Source organism: Papaver somniferum, chromosome 6 (assembly GCF_003573695.1).
Source record: "Papaver somniferum cultivar HN1 chromosome 6, ASM357369v1, whole genome shotgun sequence".
In the NCBI taxonomy this organism is placed as follows: domain Eukaryota; kingdom Viridiplantae; phylum Streptophyta; class Magnoliopsida; order Ranunculales; family Papaveraceae; genus Papaver; species Papaver somniferum.
Window position 1 is genome coordinate 116550377 of NC_039363.1, and position 23769 is coordinate 116574145.

At 35.7% G+C, this 23769-nt stretch overlaps 2 protein-coding genes across 2 annotated transcripts; both read left to right on the forward strand.

Annotated features, from left to right (window-relative positions):
* Positions 1–741, forward strand: LOC113291354. Its single transcript, XM_026540898.1, has one exon. The coding sequence runs from the start codon at positions 1–3 to the stop codon at positions 739–741; it is 741 nt and encodes a 246-aa protein (XP_026396683.1).
* A 13838-nt stretch (positions 742–14579) lies between these two features.
* On the forward strand, positions 14580–14936 carry LOC113291355 (pentatricopeptide repeat-containing protein At5g47360-like). Its single transcript, XM_026540899.1, has one exon. It carries the CDS (start codon positions 14580–14582, stop codon positions 14934–14936), a length of 357 nt encoding a protein of 118 aa, XP_026396684.1.
* Positions 14937–23769: the final 8833 nt, after the last annotated feature.

The window sequence follows — 23769 nt, forward strand, 5'->3', positions numbered from 1 at the left end:
ATGGGATGTGATGGTCTTCACAAATTCTTGAGTGACCTTCCAGTGGAATGTTGGTCCAATGCATATTGTCTGGGTTGTCGTTATGGAGACATGTGTTCAAACATTGCAGAGTCGTTTAACTCTTGGATTAAGGAAGCAAAAGGTATGCCTATTGCAACACTTGTCAACTGGATTAGACTTAAAATTATGGATCAGATGAGTAAAAGGAAGTTGAAGGGGGCGACGTATAAAGGATTCATTTGTCCCAGGCTAGAGAAAAAAGTGATGGCTTCCATTCGTTCTGGTGTCCAGTGGAGAATAACCAAGTCTGGTGACATGGAGTGGGAATTTTTCGATGGAACGCACACGCATGTTGTTAATATTGCGAAGTTTCAATGCAGCTGCAAGGTTTGGTTTAATGAGCAGTTCCCTTGTGAACACGCTATTGCGTGTATGCATTCAAATAAGATCAATGTTTACGAGTACATTAATCCGTATTTCAGGATTGCTAGCTTCCGTACTTCGTATGATCGTCCTATCAAGCCCATTCCCGATTACGACAAGCCTATTGATGTTGCTACTGGAGATCTCGTGAACCCACCAACTGTCCTAGGAAAAAAAGCTGGTACGCCGAAGAAGAAGCGGATTCCTAACATTGGTAGCGCAAGTTTCAAGAGACCAATTACGTGCAGTAACTGCCATACTCAGGCACATCATAACAAGACGACGTGTCCTCATCCTCCTGCGAAAAAGCAATGTTAAGAACCTGCTTAAGAACATCTCCAGCCTTCATTCTGTGCAGCATCTTACTATGATTTTTTTATTAGTTTATTCTTCTCTGCAGCTTCTTGTTGCACATTTAAGATTCATTTACCTGGAATTATATTTTTGCAACTAGTATTTACCTTGAATTGTTTTTTTCTTCATAAAAACATATTTCTCTTCGGTTTTATAGTATATATATATATATATATCTTATAGTCTTCTGTTGGTTTTTTAATTGTACATTCTTTTCAGTTTTCATTGTGAAATTTGAATGTTTGTGAAGATACAAATTTAATTGTACATGATGTAACCAATTTCATCCTGCCTATTCTGGAAAAAAATGAGATTTTTGGCCAGGGTGAAATTGGTTTCATCCTTCACATTCTGACAAAAAAATATTTTTTTCAACCTGCACACTCTGAAATTCATACAGGCTAGGATGTAACCAGTTTCATCCTAGCCTGGTTACATTCTGATAAAAAAAATAGTTTTATACAGGCTAGGATGTAACCAGTTTCATCCTAGCCTGGTTACATTCTGAAAAAAAAAATAGTCTTATACCGGTTACATCCTAGCCTAGTTACATTCTAACAAAAAAATATATTTTTTCAACCTGCAACTCTGAGAATATTCCGACAGAAAAATGTGATCATGTCTGGTTTCATCCTGCATATTCCATCACAACATTATATTCAAACTATCAGAAAATTGAAGTGCAGGAAATTTTCAGAAAATAAATTCATATTTAATTAACCTTCAAATTCATAAATGTATGCAAAGACAGAGAGTTCAACAAAAACAAAAAAAGTACTTCCAAATCAACTACGTTGACAAATCCACGGATCACAAATGTATGCGAAGAAAGATTTCAACAAAAAAAGTACTTCCAAATGAGTATCCTACATTAATAACCTAAATACATCAAACTTTCCAGCAACTATTCTCATCACTTAGGATTTCATATGCGAGATCGATTCTTCTTGTGTTCACCTTCTCCTCTGTCATATCTTCGCCTTCAAAGGAGTAACTGTTTGTCATTGCCCATTCCATGAAGTAGATAACATACATTAAAGAATTGGGACTGCAAGACAAATGAATATGTAATGTCAGTTTAACGATCAAAAATAAATAAATATGTAATGTCAGTTCAAACTTGGTTTCAGTTTCAGTTTGTATGTTATAATTTCAGTTTCAAAGAGTTGGTGACTTACATTTCGCCCTGTTGTGGACAATCTTATTTCACGTCGACTTTAATTTCATCTATACTACTGCTTCCAAAGTAAATTCCAAGGAGCTGACCTACTGTTTGCGCCATAAATTTAGCATCCTTTAAGTAGTTTGATGAACTTAGGAGAGAATTTTAGTGTGTCCAAGATCTGCCATGGATGTCAAAGTGAAGCAATGTGAAATGTTCTTTCGTGTTCAGCATTGGGATGAACAAGTGTTGCGTTTCGACATCAATTTTCTCCACTTCAGCATTTATCATGTCTGTAGCCTTCATCTCATCTCCCGCAATGACATCAAGCTAAAGATAAATTGCACAACTTAGTTCATTCATTCTAAAATGAAGGTTCAAACATTTATATCAGGTTTTAAATCATGTTATACCCATGCAAGCGCGCTAAGAAAGATAATTACCCATGCATACGCGCTGATAAAGATCGACTTTAAGTATCCCTTTCTATCACCACCAGATTGAAACATTTGTCTCCATTTTGCCATTTTGAACTCAAAAATCGTGTTCACTAATGGCTGATTGAAAACAAGTTGTTGGATGTGTTCTCCAGTGATACATATGCCTTTATCGCTTTTCCAAACGCATTCACTGCATTTAAACGAGTACATCAAATTTCATACAAGCAAATATGTTCATACAAGCACATACGCTTCATTTTCTAACATGATGATACTAGATACATCCTAGTTTAAACTTATCATGATGATACTAGATACATCCTAGATACAATTATGGTAGAATGAAAAAAAAATAACAACAAAAGAATGCGTGTACGTATCTCAAGTTTCCAGTTACAAAGTAATCCTTTATTAACTTTTCTTCAGCTTCTCTTTCTCCACCACTCAAGTAACTTTTCCACAACTTGTTGTTCTTTGTTAACTTCTTCAACTTATCTTCCTTATGCTTCTTCTCTGCACGTTGATCCTCATCTGTTACAAACTTATTCTATCTAGTCCTTTTATATACGTTCTTCACTCTATTCTCAATCGATCCAAGTTCATTTGTAACTGACAGAGGTTCTGCTTCGACAATCTCTTCTTCGGTGATTTCTGCTGGAGGAACTAGTTCTACCGGTTCTGCTTCATGAATATCGTCAGCATCTGGATTTACGGCTCCACTGGTTTCACCTTCCTTGCTAGCGTCTTCAGGAACAGCACGCTCCACGGTTTGTTCATCTCTTGGGTGATTTTTAGATTGAAATAGTTCTCAGGTGTATTATGAACAACAATATCAAGGGGTGAAGCTTGCGGAATTCCCGGTTGAGGCTTGAGTTGCGCTTTCAAGGATTCCACTTGACTTTGCAAGTCCGAGATTGTTTTATCCTTAGCTTCAGACTCAACCTCCTTTGGTTCCAACTCAGCATTCCTTACTCCTAACTCGGCATTCAAGTGACGTATAATGGTGTCCTTCTCCTCTAGTTCATTCTTCAACTTGGAAACATCATCTTCATCTTTGTTTTCTTCATCCTCATCAAACAAGAATAATTGTTTCTCCTCTTCACTCCATCTAGCAACAAAATCAACAACCTGCAAACACGTAAAAACAAATTTTTCATTTCAGTTAACACAGGATGTAACTGATTTCATCTTGTGATAACACATGATGTAACTGGGTTTAATCCACGGATAACACGGGATGTAACTTGGTTTTATGGTTTTCATCCATTAATAACATAAGATGTAACTGGTTTCATCCAGTTATAATAGGGATAGATTTTTTAAAAATGAATCTAAACTAAATCAACATAAGATGTAGCTGGTTTCATCCAGTTACAATAGGGATAGATTTTTACCTGATTGCTTGAAAGAGTTTCAAGCCTCCCCTAAATTTCGCAATATACTTTATACAAGTCCCATCTTGCAAACCTTGGCCATGCTTCACTGTCGTCTTTCCTATTAATGTCTTTTATTTGCTCAAAAATCCATAACTGCAACAACAAAAAGAAGTATAGTTTAGAAGATGATACTCGCCACATGATTCATTTAATGTAAAAAAAATATATTCAAAAGATAGAAGATGATACTCACCAGTAAATAGAAGTTGCAACCATTGATTGAGTAAGGTGTATTGTGCACGGCCTTAACGTTTTGCATTAGATGCTCATGGATGAGATCCGGCCAAGAGACTCTGTTAATTGTATCGATTGACTGTAGGCAGTTCAAATACTTGTAGTGGACATACATACCTCCAGTGTTTATGAAGAATACTGTACAGAACATGAACAACAACAAAAGTTTCGCCAAGTCTTCTTCTTTTCCTTCTCCATTCATAGCAGCCTTTATTCCTTCAACGATCTATTTCTTATCCAATTTGTCCCCAATATTCTTCTCTTTGGCTCCATCTTGCTTCTTTTCACCTTCCCTTTTCTCCTCTTCATCCCTTCTCTTTGGCTCCAGAAAGTACTTTTTGTAAAATTCAGAAGTTTTCAAATTAGGGTCTTCTTTTGGTCCATAAAGTTTCTTATCTTCTTCACTCATACGTATTCTATGCATTTTGAAAATAACAGCGAGATGGTTTGGATCGGTCTTGAATTCTTGATCACCAATCTTGAATACCAACTCATTCGGGGTAAAATTTCTTATGATGAACTCTAACGCCCTTGGAGCTTTGCTACATTCGGCCTTTCCCACCTTACCTTGTTTGATCGCCTCAATAAAGTTCTAGAATTTATTCTTCCTTAATACATCCTCTTTTCTTTTAGTAAACACCAGTGAACCCAACACTTCAACTGTGGGTTTCATGTTTGAGCGGAACGTTTTCTTCCCTTCCTTTTTCTCTTCCTTGTCTTCATCCATTTCGGCATCCACATCATCCCATGTGCTTGATTCAACACCCACGTTCACATCATGCTTATTCTTGGTTCTTCTTTCAGCACCAGCACTCTTCTCACTCTTCTTGCTACTGCTTCCTGCAACAATTTGGATGAAGCCAGTTAAATCATAAGTTAACTCTGTGGATGAAACTCAATTACATCCTATCTTTAATGCTAGATGAAAACCAGTTTTTGCAAGTTTCAGATGAAACACAGTTACATAATAAATATTAGAGCTAGATGAAACCAAGTTTCTGCAGGTATCAGATGAAACCCGCTTACATCCTATATATTATACATGTTAACATGGTCTGAAGAAACAAAGACAAGGAGTTTACGCTTATATCTACGCTGTTATTAGTCTCATAATCACACCAAAATATGCAAACCACAACACATATATGGTCATTGAGTTTATAAAGCAAATGAAAATCATACAACAGTGTAGCTGGAATGACTTGTTGCAAATATACTTATCGTTTAGAGGCACTACTTATGGCAAAGTACACTATATAAGAATCCACATCATTGCAAGGCTATAGACACTCAATCAGATTCCAAGTCCAAGCAGCACATATAATAAAGTAATCATGTACTCATTTACGCACTACAACAAAAGCATTTGCGAATCATTTAACAGAATTAAACACATGCAACCGTTCTGTGCACTCTCGGATGGGATGCATGATATTTAAAAAGTTACATCCTAACTTTAAAAAGTTGAGGCCATGCTGATTGAATCTGAGTAGCAAAATCCTATGTTATTGCTAGATGACAATAAGTTACATCCTAACTTTAAAAAGTTGCATGATATTTCCAACAAAAGTACCAAAATCCTGCAGGTTTAAACCTGGATGAAACTGTTTTCATCTAGTCTTAATCTGCTGAAACAACATAAACTGCAAACTAAATCTAAATGAAATCAGTTTCATCATAGTGTAAACCTGCTAAAACAGTTGATATAACCAAATTCAAACCAACTTCAGACACCCAGATGAAAACCGAATTCAGCCAATTTCACTTCAACCAATTTAACATGGAAAACACTTGAATAACCAGATGCAAACCAATTTCATCTAAAAAATACTAACTGAAATGAAAATAAAACAACCATTTCACTGAAATGAAAATTAAAACAACCAATTCAACAATTTAATCATGAAATTCTGAAATTAAAAACAAAACAAAGTTAGGGTTTGAAAACTTACGAGTTCTAGGAGACATTCTGTGAATCGTTTGAAACCCTAACTCTTCCAATTCATTGAAATGATTGAAACCCTAATTCTCAGAAATCCCTCTTGTAGTGTTGATGGTGTTTTACAGACGGCGGATGAAACCAATTTCTGGTAGTGTTGATAGTGGTGAACCGATTGATGAAACTGATTTCTGTTAGTGATGATTGTTAGTAAACGGTGGAGGAAAACGATTTTATGGTAGTGAAGATTGTTATGAGACGGTGGACGAAACTATCTTCTGGTGTAGGGGAGACGGTGGAGGAGTTTGGTGGTTTGAAAACTCAAAGATTTTTTGAGAAGATGAAGATGAACGATGGTTCTGAGTTTTGTTGAAGACAGAGGAGAACGTGGGGTGGTTTTGATGAAGAGAGAAGGAGAACGTGGTGGGCGAACAGTTACAAAAGGGTAGTAATGTCTCTCCACATTAAAAAATTCTTTTGGTCGTTTGACCCAGGACGAATTCCTACCTGTCCATTGGGCCCAGAAAAAGTGTCATTTTGGCTATATAGCCCATTTTCTGTTTTCACTCTGTCCTTTGCAGGACAGCACACATGCGAATTTCTTTTCTGGTTGTTTATATTTTTCGAGTTTTTTTATGTTTTCTCTGAGCGATTCAACATTGTGAATCCCACTTTTACGGCAATTTCTATTATTTTTGCATAATTGTCTTTTTTTAAGAAAATTATCGGTAATGAGTCATGTTTTAGGTCGATGAGGCAATTTTTCTGCTAACAGCTGGATAATCATGCTGGTAAGACCGGTAAGAGTACCGGGACTATACACAAGAGCTTTGTCAAGCCTTGTTTGCAAACCCTGTTGACCGATGGGACACTACCATACATCAAACGTAAGCATAATGGGTTGAGGAGAAGTACAATCCACTGGCAATGCTGGGCACTGTAATAGGTAAGTTTCTATGACCAAAGTTTCTTGTTAGGGTTTCAATTCAGTCACCATTATTTTCTTAAACCCTAGTTTAGTTTTATTAAATTGTTGTGATGCCAATTCATTCGATGTCTTTATATCTATTCAAACAATCTGGAAGCTCTAGTGATTTGCTCACTGGGAATAGTTCTGATAGTAATAGCACCAGAAGCTTTTGACTAGAAGTAATTCAGATTGGAATTTAGAAAAATCCTTAGCTCTAACCAAGGTAGAATTGAGTTCTTCTATTGTCGAAATAATTAATTATGTAGAAATGTTCTTCAGATCAATCACTATTAGGTCTTAGGTTTTTTTTTATTTAGGCTGCTCTTCAACATGATTAAGAATAATGTTTATAAACTGTTTGAACAAAAGCCGAAAAAAACCTTAGATGTTGTTTTAGATAGTTATAGAAATGAGGTATGTTTGGTTTATGTTAAGACATTTAAGATGATTTTTAATCTATGTAGAGATGTTAAGCTTGCTGACAGTACACCATTTTTTGGGATTAGCAACGGCTGCATCCAGTTGCTAAAGGGACTTGCAACAGTAGAAAGCCATTGCGAAACGTGGCTTTGCATAATTTTTGCAACCGCTCCAAAGCCGTTGCGAAATTTTTTTTGCAACGGTTTTCGGTCCAGCAAACTGTTTTTTCCTTGACTTTACAAATGTTTTAGCTGTTGCTATATTTTTTTCGCAACAGCTTCAAGCAGTTGCGAAATTAGAAATTCGCAACTGTCGTGCAGCTGTTGCGAAATTTTGAACCAAAAAAACTTAAAACGGCTCTTCTTAGCTGGACCAGATTTTGTTATTCTGGTTCAAAATTTAGTAACAGCTTATGGCCGTTGCTAAATTTTTGCAACAGTAAAAAAAAGTCAAGTCAATCTTCTGTTGACCTAGTCAGTTCCCTGCAACATTTTCAGGCGAACATTCAGGCCACGGTTCAAGCCAAAATGAAAACCTTTAAATACAAAACATAAAATTATAACAAAATTTCTTGGGTAAAGTTACTAAGGTTTATGGCACAAGACATAAATCTACAGTCAGATTCATGTATCAAGAGATAAAATCTTTAAGCCAATAACAAAGATAAAGACTACAGAGAAAAACAGATGAGCTTCATTTTTTCGTCAAATACAAAAGGAACGTACCCCAACTGGTCCTGTAATTAAAGAACGTTCTTAAGTCCTTCATCAACACTTTACGCTTCAGAATAGTTCTCGCCCGAGCTACAATCGTTATCTAGGGTGATAAACTTATTATTAAGAGCAGAGTTCTTGTTGGCTTGAGGGCGTTTTTCGCGCTAATAATGCAGCCACTCATTAAGAAACTTTACGGAATCCACAAACCTACACAATCACATTATCCAATAAGACCGAATGTCTAGGACATACATGAAAAGACGAGGGTACCCATATACCTCAATCTAAAACTTTTCCTACCTATAAGTCCTTTCTCCTAAAGTGATTGTTTATGGACTGAGTCGAGACAATGCAACTAATCGGTTCACACTTCGTGTGATCGTCTATGGATACGAGATCGAGAAAATACAACAACGAAGTATGTTTACTTGATAAAAAGGTTCAGACTTAACCAAACACAATGGGATCACTTATCAAGTAAATAAGAATTAACGTTTTGTGTGATTTACTTTAATTATAATAAAACAATTAAAATGCGAAAAATAAAAGTAAATGACACAGAAAGATTTTGTTAACAAGGAAACCTTAAATGCAGAAAAACCCCGAGACCTTGTCTAGAATTGAATACTCTCAGGATTAAGCCGCTACACAAAATTAAACCTAACTTCGTATAGTTGAGACCAAGCAACTAAACCCATACTAGTTACGTATGTATTCCAACGCCTCCAACTTATGAATAAGTAACGTACTTGGAACAATTCCTTTGGTTCGTATTCCAAACAATAAAGGAACGAAAAATCTGTTTGGTATCAACTCTCTTCAACCAAGTGATATGAGTCGGACAAAGGCTCTTCTGTTTATCTTAACATAAACTCTTTCATCAGGTCCTTAGATCTATCTTATGTTCAATTACCGAAGTAATCGTTAATATTTTGCAATCAACACTCTTAATCCAAAGAATTGTGTTGATGCCGATATACACAACTAATCAATATCACAAGGATAAAAACGATTATAGTTGGATCCTCTTTTTACCGAAACAAGTATAGTGCACACTAAAGATTATGAACCTCAAATCAGAAATCTTCAAACTCTTATTTGTCTTCAAATCTTCTTAGATCTTCAATAAACACCTGCACACAATCACTTGAATCTCTTGTAATCAATCATGCACAGAACGGAGTCTGTTAACAATGGATTATCACAAGATCGTCTTTAGAACTAACAACAGTCTAAAGATCCCTGTGGAAACTCTGAACTAGTTTGAGTGAATCTTATATCATAAGAGAAGATCCTCAAGCATAAACAAACTAGGTGCAATCAAAGTCCAACCACCGTTAGTCAATCAAATCAATCGAAAACAAAAGATAAACCGCAATTATCTAGTTCCCACCAACGGTACTAATAGAGTTTCCCAATCCCAAATAAGACTTTAAAACGAGCGGTCGTAAGAGATTTCGCCTAATTAGGTTACTCTCCTCTCCGAATAGGCGGCTTCACCAGTAGCAGCATAATAAGAGGTAGTTTGTTGTTACGAAGAATTAGTTTGCTAGATATCCAAACTTCAAATTCGGTTTCCATAATTCCTGGAAACGCTCTGTCCAAAAATAATGATCGAAATCTCTCGGAAAATCTCTAATTAGTAAATGCACTTACTAATTCTTATTTTTCTTAAAATGAAATTAATAACCTTAATTAAAATATTCTTAACTTATTTATGTTTTGATCATGGGATTCTCTTTCCTTAGCTATTAAGGAATAACTTTGAACAATTAAACATTAACTTTCACAACACGTGTTCAAAGTATGTCGACATCCTTACTTTGTAAGTCCTCTTTCATACTTACAACCTTGAAACCGATTTGCCACACTTCCAAACAAGTTTAGAATTGGTTTATCTGACTTTCAAGAACTATGTGATTGATTAAGAACACTCAATCACAAATCATGGGTGTAACGGTTCTACCAAAACAAGTTTCGGTTCTACCTCCATATGAGTATTGTGCTTAGTCACACTAGCTTTCCAAAATTCGGTTGACTAGGTACTAGGATCGGTTCCCCACATATATATGGTATCTAACTTATATGTGTTGCACATGTCCATAGGATCGGTTCCCCTTTACATAAAAACGTTTTGCACATGTTCATAGGTTCGGTTCCCTTTTCTGCTATAAACCTTGCCGCACCTCATACAAGGATTGGTTTCTCTTTGTGATGTACTGCACCTCTTACTAGGATCGGCTCCCCTTTTCCCAGATTTGGTCAGACATAAAATCACAAACTCGATCATACCATCTCAGGTGATTACTTAAGATCGGTTTCACTAATAAAAGTCATACAATACATAAGTCAGGACTTTGTGAATAGTTTTACCAAGAACATAACAAGTCTTGAACGGTTATACTAATCACACATATTGGTTGTTCACAATATATGCAATGAATAACAATACCAATAACACCTGGAGATTTCCTTTTCGATTCACAAACCAAGTTTATGAATTTACTTCCGTATAACACATGTAAAACATTGCTCCCTAGGATGAAATCCTCACCTTATACCCATACATAATCACAATAGCATTTAAACTATTATGTTGATGTCTTATCTACAAAGTTTAATGGTTAAGCAATAAACCTGTATTGTATTACTTAATACTATGTCTATCTAGAGTTCAAACATGCTTCGCAGTTTTGTTTTCAATATGAACGACTTGCTTCTTCACATTTTCAAGTCTTCGCAATACTTGTAAAGTCTCATATCCTAATACTTTCAAGCTAACCAATACGAAGTTGACTCTAGTACATTGTTAGAGCATTGCTCGGTCGAACTTTTATTCGTTGTTATCTCAAGCATGTTTTTCAATGTTTGTGATCAAAACTATAAGTCTTGATTTCTATTCTACTATAGCTAAGGTCTCGGACTAGGATAGAAAGTGTGGTTGAGATCAAGAAATCCATGGCAATCATAATACAAGACGAAGGACTACTCAAGGAACTGGTGGATCTTCATCGACTAAAAGGTATGTGGAGACTTGAACTTATCTATCACTCAAAAGTCTATTTATCTCCTATCTTGAGACAAAAGTCATTTTGCTATTATAAGCATTTGGTATTTCGAGCCGAGTTTATCTCGCCTATCTATTTATCGAAATATGTGTTGGTAAGCTTTTTCTTTAGCCAAGTTCATCTTTACCTAGTGACGAAAGTCATGTTATGTTTCAATCACTTTGGAAATTGTTCTGATGAAAAATGGTTTGTGAATAACAACTATATAACGTCCTCTGAATGTTTCAGTGATTGAAATGAGAGTTTATATTATATAATCATTGGAGTATATAAGCATTGTCGTGGAAACACATATATGTATAAGTCCTTATTCCTTGAACCGAAGTTTGGGAACTTTGTTGATCAAGTGAACCGGAGTAGTGCGTGAGCTAAGTCCGCGAACTCAGTCTGCGAACTGGGTTCTCAAACTCGAGAATTTCTGCTGGAGTTTGTGAACTCCATCCAGGAACTTAAGTCCACGAACCCAGTCCGTGAACTTGAATAGGTTATATCTAAAAATGATGTTTGTGAACTTATTCATATTAACTAAGGAATGCAATTGCAAACCGTGGCTATATAGTTCATGAACCGATTCAAGTGAATCAAATCGTTTTTGCTTCAAATGTGTCTTGTGTAAGATTTCCTTGCAATTGAACAACTCTCTAACTAGTTCATTTGAGTCATTTGAACTAGTTATGGTGAAGAAGAATATGGTTGATATGAAAGTGATCATATGGATAACCATTTGGTTAACTATCGTTGAACCAACTAATGTACAAGTTTGGGTACGGTTACACAAGCCTAGAAATGTGCATTTAATTTGTGTATAACAAGCTATATTTTCGATCTAACGGTTGATAAATATTAGCTTGAATCTAATCAGGTTTTCATCTAACGATGAATATTGAATGCTTTGTTACCAAGCTAACATTGATTGCAAACCCTGATTTGAAAGACTATATAAGGGAGAACTCTAGCAACTGGGAAACCTAATCCCCACACATTCTGTGTGATACTAGTTGTGTTAATCTAGAGTGGATTCTCCTTTAACTTTTGGTTTTTTTTCTAAACCAGGTTAACGACTTAAAGACTTCATTGGGATTGTGAAGCCAGACCGATACTACTTTATCGTAGTTGTGTGATCTGATCTTGCTGTTTCTATCGTACGAGTACAATTGTAATAATTGTCTTGAGTTTCTATCTCCGATAGGAAAGATAAAAAGTAATCACAAACATCTTCGTCTCATCGTTTGTGATTCCACAATATCTTTTTTCGCTGCGTCGATTAAGACTATTGTGAGGTGATTGATAATACTAGGCTGTTCTTCGGGAATATAAGTCCGGATTATCAGTTGGTTCATGTTCACCTTGATTTATCAAAATACGGAACAAAACTCGTAGGTATATTCGTGGGAGACGGATTTATCTATTACCATAGACTTTTCTGTGTGATACAAATTTGTTTATTAAAGTCTTTGACTTTGAGTCATAGCAACTCTTATTTATGGGTGAGATCAGCTAAGGGAATCAAGTACGTAGTATCCTGCTGGGATCAGAGACGTATGAGCATAACTGTATCTTGGATCAGTGTGAGATTGGTTGGGGTTCAACTACATTTCATACCGAAGTTAATTTGGAGTAGGCTAGTGTCTGTAGCGGCTTAATACAATGTGTGTTCAATATGGACTAGGTCCCGGGGTTTTTCTGCATTTGCGGTTTCCTCGTTAACAAAATTCTGGTGTCTGTGTTATTTCTTTTCCGCATTATATTTTGTTATATAATTGAAATATCACAGGTTGTGGGTTGTTCAATCAATTAGAATATCCGACCTTTTGGTTGTTGATTTAAATTGATTGACACTTGGATATTGGTCTTTGGTACCATCCAAGTTATCTCTCTAGTATTTGATAAAGACTCGCAGATTTGTATTTGCTTGAGTATATATAAAATCGAGAGATTGAGATATAAACTCTTTGATATACTTTTTATCTAGATTGAGTCTGACTATCTAGTTGATTCTCTATAAAGTATATTGGAGTTTGTCCATACAGATTGCTAAACAAATATTGGGTGTGGTTGTAGACCCCCGCTTTTTCATACATAATCAAGCGACTCTTAACATGAGTTTTGATTCACTAAAATATGATAAACAAAGTTGACATACCAACGCTTGGTGGGTTCAACCGAGCTATGCTCTAACAATACATGTTCCACTATGACATGAAATACATGTATAATATTCAGAAGGTCATTAGGCTGCAATTTAAGATGAGACTTCTGACTTCTTACACATTACAAAAATGCAGTAAAATATATCCACATGCGGTAGATATTGTCTTCTATTTATTTGATGACTCTTACAAATAGCAAACCCAGTTACCATGTGTTAAGTATCAGAGTGTCTATAATTAGTTCTAAACCTCTAACGCATGTATGGCTTAATAATTCTATGCAATAAAGATTTGACATGAACTAATTCTACTCGATTGATCTGAAAAATTATTCGCAAACACCATAAAGACACGACTTATAGAAAAACAATGGCACTAAAAGTTAACAGCATTAACACTAGATTTTTTTAAGAAAAAGACTTACCATCTTATCAACAAGCATTAAATCAGCCTTTAAAGAGATCTTCCGGAATAGGTCCAAGTAAATCCATGACAAGAAAATTATTTTCTCCTTCGACCCCGAACCATCTCATATTTAAGTCGTTGCAAAATCAGTTGCGGATACGCAATTGCGTAAGAGCTGTTGCAAAATTTAGTTGCTAATCGGGAAAAATGGTGTAGTGTGAAGAAGCCTTAATGGTGTTAAAAAAATTTGGGGAGTTTAAGTATCGACCGGAAAGGCTACTTATAATGGTGTTGTTTAGATTTTTTGTGAGAAGGAGGAAATATATTTAGCTAATGAGTTTAATGAAAGAATGAGTGTCAATGTGTGAATTGTAAGAATGCGTTAACTTATACTTCGATGATTAAGGGGTATTGTAATTTGTAATGTAGATCAGTTAGAAAAATGCGAATCAATTGTTTAAGTTTCTGAAAAGTCATTAATGTTACCTGAATGTCGTTGCTTATGCTGCATTGTTGGATGGGGATTGTTAGACTGGGGATTTTGACAGAGCATTGGAGTTTCTAGATGAGATGGAAAATGAAGGTAAAGACTTAGCGCCTGATGTCATTACATACACTTCTGTGATACAAAGTTTTTGTGAGCAAAGTAGGGAAAATGAGGCCCTCAGAATTTTGGAACAAATGGGTAGCCAAGGTTGTCCTGCATATCGTATTACAGTTAGTACTTTGATCAAAGGTCTATGCAATGAGGGCCTTATAGACGAAGCTTATAAGCTGATTGACAAAGTGGTTGCAGATGGAAGCGTTACACTCGAGGGTGTTACAGTTATCTACTTATGTGATTTATTGCATAAGTAATAATATGGAAGAAGCAGTGAAACTCTTCAAGCAGATGCTGGCAAGTGAAATTAAGCCTGGCGGGTTGGCATCTATTTCTTTCATTAAGCAACTTTGTTTACAGGAACAGTTCTTGAGGCATTGGAGTGATACATTGAGATGTAAAAGAAATATTTACTCAACACATGTTGATCCAGATATTTATTCGATTCTTTTAATTGATCTTTCTCAAGAAGGTCATCTGGTGGAAGCTGCAAATGTAGTTAGTGTAATGGTTGAGAATAGGATCCAATTGAAATCTCCTTATCTTGATAATATAGATGTGCTCCTCAGTAGAATTGGTGAAAAGGTGCTTGCTCGGCGTTTGATGAGTTTGAAGTGAAACGGGTGTGGAGCTTTACGAAGTCTTTTGTAGTTCGATCTATATTTTCATCTTCAGCGTTACTGGCTAGACAGAATTGCAATCCAAAATATAACTCTTACCGAGAAAAACTAGGTATTAGAGCATTGCTCGGTCGAACTCGCATGCGTTGCTATCTCAAGCATGTTTGTCAAAATATTAGTGATCAAAACTATATGTCTTGATTTCTAGTTTACTTATGACTAAGTCTCGGTCTAGGATAGTCAAGTGTAGTTGAAGCTCCAGACTCCATGGCGATCATCTTACGAAGACAAAGAACTACTCGAGGAATAAGTGGAACTTCATCCGACTAAAAGGTATGTGGAGACTTGAACTTATCTATCACTTAAAAGTCTATTCTATCTCCTACTCTTGAGACAAAGTCGTATAAGTATGATAGTTTTCATACATATACATTTGCTATTTCGAGCCAAGTTTACTCGCCTATCTTTTTCTCGAAATATGTGTTGGTAAGCTTTTGCTTTAACCATTTTCATCTTTACCCGTGACGAAAGTCATGATGACGTTTCAATCTTGAAAATAGCTTTGATGATGATAGTCGTGAATAACGATTGTTATAACATTATAGAAGAATGTTTCAATGATTGAAATGTAGAGTTGAGATTACTATCTATGGATATAAGCATATATAGTGTTCGCACATTAGTGTATAAATCCATATACCGGAAGCCAAGTGCGTGCATATGTGTGCATGCGGTATTGGTGAAGGAGACAGGTTGGGTACGCGTACTGGCGGAAGTTTTCCGCCGAAAATTTCTGCTGAGCTTGTAGTTTGCAAACTTGTAAACCAGTCACCTTAGGTACGCGTACCCACGGAAGTTTTCGAGCCGAAAATTTCTGCTGAGTTTGTAACTCAAATCCGGTAGTTAAGGTATGCATACTCGTACGCGTACTCAAACTGGTGATATCTCAAATCAGTAGTTCATGAACTTAAAACAATAAATTATATGCAATACAATCTTTTCAATTGTGTCTATGAATAAAGACCTAAGCAATTGAACAACTCTTCAACTAGTTCTTATGAGTCATTTGAACTAGTTATGAGAAAGATGAATACGGTTAATATGAAAGTGCTCATATGGCTAACCATTGGTTAACTATTTGTAAACCAATTAAATGTACACGTTTAGGTACGGTTACTCAAACCTAAATGAATACATTTCATTTGTGTGTGTGACAAGCTAAGTTTCGATCTAACGGTTGGAAATATTATCTTGGTTGAATCAGGTTTTTCATCTAACGGTGAATATTGAATGCTTTGTTACCAAGGTAACTTAGATTGCAAATCTTGATTTGAAAACTTTATAAAGGAGACATCCAGCATCTGGAAAAACTAATCCCCACACCTCTTGTGTGATACTAGTTGGTTTTCTAGAGTCGATTCTCCTTTAATCTTAGGTTTCTTCTCGAGACCCTGTAGGTTAACGACTGAAAGACTTCATTGGGATTGTGAAGCCAGACGAAACTACTTCTCTTGTAGTTGAGCGGTCTGATCTTGCCATTTTCTATCGTACGAGTTCAATTGAATAAATGGCTTGAGATTATATCTCCGATAGGGCAAGATAAAAAGAAATCACAAATATCTTCGTCTCATCGTTTGTGATTCCACAATATCTAGTTTCGCTACCATACGATTTAGATTATTGTGAGGTGGTTGATAATACTAGGATGTTCTTCGAGAATATAAGTCTGGGTTATCAATTAGTTCCAGTTCACCTTGATTTATCATACACGGAATAAAAACTCTTGGGTATTTCTGTGGGAGACAGATTTATTCAATCCTACGTGTGAGACAAATTTGTCTATCAAGTCTTCGACTTTGGGTCGTAGCAACTCTTAGTTGTGGGTGAGATCAGCTAAGGGAATCAAGTGCGTAGTATCCTACTGGGATCAGAGACATAAGGAGCGCAACTGTACCTTGAATCAGTGTGAGATTGATTAGGGTTCAACTACAGTCCGGACCGAAGTTAGTTTTTAGTAGGCTAGTGTCTGTAGCGGCTTAATACAGTGTGGTGTTCAATCTGGACTAGGTCCCGTGGTTTTTATGCATTTGCGGTTTCCTCGTTAACAAAATTTCTGGTGTCTATGTTATTTCTATTATGCATTATATTTTGTTATATAATTGAAATATCACAGGTTGTGCGTTAAATATCAATCAATTAGAATATCCAACCCTTGGTTGTTGATTTAAATTGATTGACACTTGGATATTGGTCTTTGGTACCATCCAAGTTGTTATCCTTGTATTTGATAATGACTCGCAGATTTCTATTTTCTTGAGTAAAGATCAAATCAAGTGAGAGAGATATTAACTCCTTGATATACTTTTCTCTAGATTGAGTCTGACTTTCTAGTTGATTCTTTAGAAAGTATATTGGAGTTAGTCCATACAAATTGCTAATCGGAATATTGGGTGTGGTTGTTAGACCCCTACTTTTTCACTAGGTCATAGAAGATTTTCAAAGCTGAAATCCAAGCCTCGGGAACATCTATAAAAAGAAGACTATCATTCATGGGTTAAGGAATGCTGAGGTACTCCCTCACCTTTCTTTATTTTGAGTTTAATATGAGCATCTTCAACGTCATTTCTCCTCTTCATTTTCTAGCCACCATTGTTCTTGCTACTGGCATTCTCTAAACCTACATTGTCAACCCATGATGTGACTGGTAACCAGGCATACTGAATTTTTAATTAATATTTCCAGGACTTTAAGCAAACAATTCCTTAGCTTTCTCGTGTTTGTAGCTTCTGAACCCCTCATGATGCCTACAAAACTTATACTGGGTGACCAACGAAGTCACCACGTTGTTTTAATTCTCTGTTTTGGCATTCGTGAACAGTCATGCTGCCCCTATACAAAGATGATGTGTGCTTCTTTAAGAGAACTCATGTAACTATACTAATATTTTCACAAAATTGGTTAAAAAGATCAAAATCAACAATTCCTGGGTGAAAAAGACATTTAAATTTTGATACTGTTTAAATGGAAAAAAATGTAAAAATAGTCAGGATGTAAACAATTTCATCCTACCCATTTTTAAATACTTTTTCTTATTTTTAATTTACATCAGTATGTATCCAGTTTCATCCTTGCTATTTTTTAAGTTTAAGTCAGGATGAATCCAGTTTCATCTTTGCTATTTTTTTGGTGTCCATTTCACCCATAATAATTTTTACTCGTCCAATTGAACCATGTTTTATAAATATTTGGACAAATAACCCATTTTTCGTAACATTTTCCATACTAGAAATACTGGTTTTTCTGCTCGGTGACATGTGACTCCTATTCCGAAACCTGAACCTTTGAAACACTAAATTTCAGTAACTAATCAGTGAAAGTTAACTTACAAAGTAGTAGTTTCTCAGACAAGATAAGCAGATTCGAGATGGTACGGATTAATTTAGTGAGTTTGAAGTTGTATAGCTATCAAATTTGCAAAAGTTAATTGTCTTAAGCTTCCGTGGGATTAGCTAGAGCCTCCTAAAATCAAAAGAAGGTACATATGAAAGGTGAACGAATCCAAAGATCTTAAGGATTAACGAATCCAAAGATCTTAAGGATTTTATTGCAAAACTTTTTACTAAGATGCCCTCGAAAACAGAGGTATTCAGATTCAGAGAAGGTTTTCTCATGAACAAGAAAATAAGAATAAAATAATAGCTTTTTAAGTTTTGAAAAGTGTCTTTAAAGGTGTTTGTTAACCACTTTTTGTAGATCCATAAGATTTCAAGATTTTTTCGAAGTTTAATACTCGAAAACTTGTCAAAGAATGATAAATCTTCACTAGGGAGTGAGATCTGTCTCTTTACTCTTATATCTGATCCTCTAACGAAGATCTAAAGAAAAATGTTGATGAAATAGCAAACATAATTAACAAAAATCGAGAGCTTTTTGGTCCCTGTTTCTAGCGCCAAACTGTGACTACTATTTTTCCCATAGTTTACGTAATATGAACAACTCAGAGAATTCAATACTAAGTAGTATGGATACCTCAGTTGAACTGATACTGCTGAGTAAATAAAAAATACGTTCGAAATGAGATATGCTCAGAAGATCATATACTAAGTAAGTAAGGATACTTCGCAAGAGCAGATGCTAAGAAAACAAAGTTATGTTTGTAATACAGAGGCAGGTAAGCAAATAAGTTAAATAAAGAGATACCTCAGATGAATAGATAACTCAGAAAACATAGATAACTCAGTAAATAAATAGCTAATTAGTGAGAAGATAATGTAAGTGAAACTAAGTTAACAAATCACACACGAGAGATTACGTGGTTCAGTTAATTCTAACCCATGTCCACGGGTAAAGATGGTAATTTTATTGATAATCTTGGTACAAATGGGTGGAAAAACTCCATTAAAGAGAGTACGAAGCTCCTAAAATAAAAAGAGTAAAGAGAGAGACTTTCCCTAATTCCAAACCAACCCAATTATAAATCCCTTTGTGTCCGGGATATCTTTTTTGTCTTTAGTTCCATCGAGATATGATGGTCCTTGGTCAAACTGGTACCTTCGTTAGACGTTCACCATCTCCAATCAGACCATGCCACCTAAGTTACCTTCATGTGCCATCGTGAACTGTGAATCCTCCGTACAAGTTGTACCTTCGTTGGCCGCATACCTTCCCCAGTCAGAGAATTCCACGTACTCTGAACCCACGTGGTTGAAGACCGCGCCGTCGCATTAAATGTTGTATAGATTGCTCATCTGCCTATGTCAAACACACACACACACGTGCCTACACTATAGCCTATTTCTTAACAATTAAGCACTCTTGGTATTGTTGTGGTATATTCGTTGTAGTGTACTTTGATACTCCCACCTTTAATAGTGTGCCACACGTTGATGGAGATAACTTCATAACTAAGCAGTCTAAGAAGCGATGTAGTGTGTCATTGTAACATAATAAGTTACTCCACCTTTAATGTTGTGCCACATGGCACATTAGATTTTTGGTACTCACAGTGGTGATGAGTAAACTTTGGGAGCGACGTAAGCTGGTGGTGGTGGTGATGAGTAAATATATTTGGGAGGTGATGGTGATGGGTAAAATTTGGGAGCAACTGCTGGTGGTGATAAGTAAACATATTTAGAATCTGCGTACTCTGGTGGTGGTGGTGATGAGTAAGCATATTTAGAAGGGGATGGTGATGGGTAGTGAAAAAGCGGGGGTATAACAACCACACCCAATATTTCGATTAGCAATTTGTATGGACTAACTCTAATATACTTTCAAGAGAATCAGCTAGATTCAATCTTAATAAAGTATATCAAGAGTTATATCTCTTTTTATCGATTCAAATCTTACTCAAGCAAATAGTATTCTGCGAGTCTAATTGAATACAAGAGAAATCACTTGAACGATACCAAAGACCAATGTTCAAGTATCAATCAATTTCAATCAACAACCAAAGGTCGTATTTCCAATTGATTGATTCTAACACACAACCTGTGATATTTCAATTATATAACAAAATATAATGCGGAAAAGAAATAACACAGACACCATAATTTTGTTAACGAGGAAACTGCAAATGCAATAAAACCCCGGGACCTAGTCCATATTGAACACACACTGTATTAAGCCGCTACAGACACTAGCCTACTACAAACTAACTTCGGTCTGGACTGTAGTTGAACCCCAATCAATCTCACACTGATCCAAGGTACAGTTGCGCTCCTTACGTCTTTGATCCCAGCAGGATACTACGCACTTGATTCCCTTAGCTGATCTCACCCACAACTAAGAGTTTCTACGATCCAAAGTCGAAGACTTTAATAAAAAAATCTGTATCACACAGAAAAGTCTACGGTAATAGATAAATCCGTATCCCACAGAAATACCTACAAGTTTTTGTTCCGTCTTTTGATAAATCAAGTTGAACAACAACCAATTGATAACCCGGACTTATATTCCCGAAGAATAGCCTAGTATTATCAATCACCTCACAATAATCTTAATCGACGCGGTGAAAGAAGATATTGTGGAATCACAAATGATGAGACGAAGATTTTTGTGACTACTTTTTTATCTTTCCTATCAGAGATATTAATCTCAAGCCAGTCGTTACGATTGTACTCAACATGATAGAATATGCAAGATCAGATCACACAACTACGAGAAAGTAGTATCGGTCTGGCTTCACAATCCCAATGAAGTCTTTAAGTCGTTAACCTGGTTTACAAGAAGAAACCTAAGGTTAAAGGAAAATCGACTCTAGCTAATACAACTAGTAATACACAGGAGGTGTGGGGATTAGGTTTCCCAGTTGCTAGAGTTCTCCTTTATATAGTCTTTCAAATCAAGGTTTGCAATCAATGTTAGCTTGGTAACAAAGCATTCAATATTCACCATTAGATGAAAACCTGATTAGATTCAAGCTAATATCTTTCAACCGTTAGATCGAAAACTTAGCTTGTTACACACAAATGAAATGCACGATTTTAGGTTTGTGTAACCGTACCCAAACATGTACATTTGTTGGTTCAACAGTAGTTAACCAAATGGTTAGCCATATGAGCATTTTCATATCAATCATATTCTTCTTCACCATAACTAGTTCAAATGACTCAAATGAACTAGTTAGAGAGTTGTTCAATTGTATAAATCTTATGTAACTACACAAGACACAATCGAATCAAAAACGATTTGATTCACTCGAATCGATTCATGAACTTTATATCCACGGTTTGCAATTTGCATTCCTTAGTTTATATAAATATAAGTTCACAAATAATCGTCTTTAGATATAACCAACTCAAGTTCGCGGACTTATTTCGGGGACTTAAGTTCCCGGAGGGAGTTCACAAACTCCAGCAGATATTCTCGGAATGAGAACCTCCGCCAGTTCGCGGACTGAGTTCGCGAACTGAGCTCACAGCTCTTGTTCTGGTTTTCCTGATCAACAAAGTACGCATACTTTGGTTCAAGGAATATGGACTTATACATATATGTGTTTCCACAAAATGCTTATATCCAACAGTGGTTATGTAATCTAAACTCTCATTTCAATCATTGAAACATTCTTAGAGGACGTTATATAGTTGTTATTCACAAACCATTTTTTGTCAAAGCCATTTTCAAAGTGATTGAAACATAACATGACTTTCTTCACTAGGTAAAGATGAACTTGGCCAAAGCGAAAGCTTACCAACACATATTTCGAGAAATAGATAGGCGAGATAAACTCGGCTCGAAATAGCAAATGTGTATAATCAAAGTCTATATAGCAAAACGACTTTTGTCTCAAGATAGGAGATAAAGTAGATAGACAGTGATAGATAAGTTCAAGTCTCCACATACCTTTTAGTCGATGAAGTTCCACCAGTTCCTTGAGTAGTTCTTCGTCTTATATGATAATCACCATGGAGTTCTTGAGCTCAACTACACTTTCTATCCTAATCCGAGACTTATCTATAGTAAACTAGAAATCAAGACTTATAGGTTTAGTCACTAACATTGACAAACATACTTGAGATAGCAACGCATGCGAGTTCGACCGAGCAATGCTCTAACAATTAGACTTTTGGAGCAACATAAGCATGGAAGAAAATAACCTCGAGGATTTTTGCTGAAATAGTCAGTACCATCGTCAAGTCCTTTGGGTTGGGTGCAGCTGTGTAAGTAAGAGCAGACCTTCTCGGAGGCCTTTACTTGAAACTGGTGAAGATTTTCAGTCATGGCACTTCATTTCCTGCATCTGTACTTGACCATTTTCATATTGTATAAAGCAGAACTTGAAACAGAGTTTACATTTCCTATATGCAATTACCTGAATTTTAATTGATTAAACAATCTTATAACAGTAGATATCATTTCGTGATTGAAGTATAAGCATTTTAGAAAATTTCGTTAGTTTACAAATGAGTTTATGTTACACCAACCGCGGAATCATAGTGTAAGAATTAGTTAGTATCATTAGAAACTTACGTAGAAGTTCAAGTATGATCTGGATTAGAAGTTACGGTACTTACAACAGAATTTTTGCCCTGTACTGGTTAGGATATTATCGTCTAAAACTTACAAAATACATACATTTACCTACTACAAGTTTAGATGTTATGATAGTCATGAAGTATCTTGAGTTAAGATACTTGTTTTGCAGGTATGAATAACAATGTCTCTTTTATTTTCTCTACTAAGGCTTATTTGCACGTTGTTGTCTACTCAAATTTCAGTGTAATTCATACTCCAATTTTTTGCAGGCAAGCCAATCCAGATTTCCCCATTAATCCTATGGATCAGAAATTAATGGCACTTGGGATCAAAATATATTACCATGCTTTGTAACTTCTTAGTTCTTCAATATCACTTCTTTACATTCACTTAGACCAGTCTATGAGATCTTTATCGAAATAATGAATGTTGAATTTGTTTAAGGGTATATCATTCTCATTATTAATTACAACCTCTATAATTTTAAGCTTTAAGATTTTAGTTTATTTTTTAATGAGTTTATTAGGTTAAAACACCAGGCTAAGGTGAGGCGAAAAGAAGAAAAAAAAAATTGCTCAAACAAGAAAGTAAATAATTAAATATCTTTATTACAAATTAAATACATGGATCTTCCAAGATATTTAAATGAAATAATAACCAACACAACAGAACGGAAAACGATAATAGTCATAAAAAAAAGTAAGTTAAAAAACAAACAAATAAGGAAGCACCCTCCAAAGGCATATGTTGGTTTATTTTGCACGGTCCGTTACTAGAAGGTCGCAAGAGATCATTTCGTTGAACTCCTCTGCAATTCAACCCTCCATGTAGAATAAATTTCAAAGAACACAAAT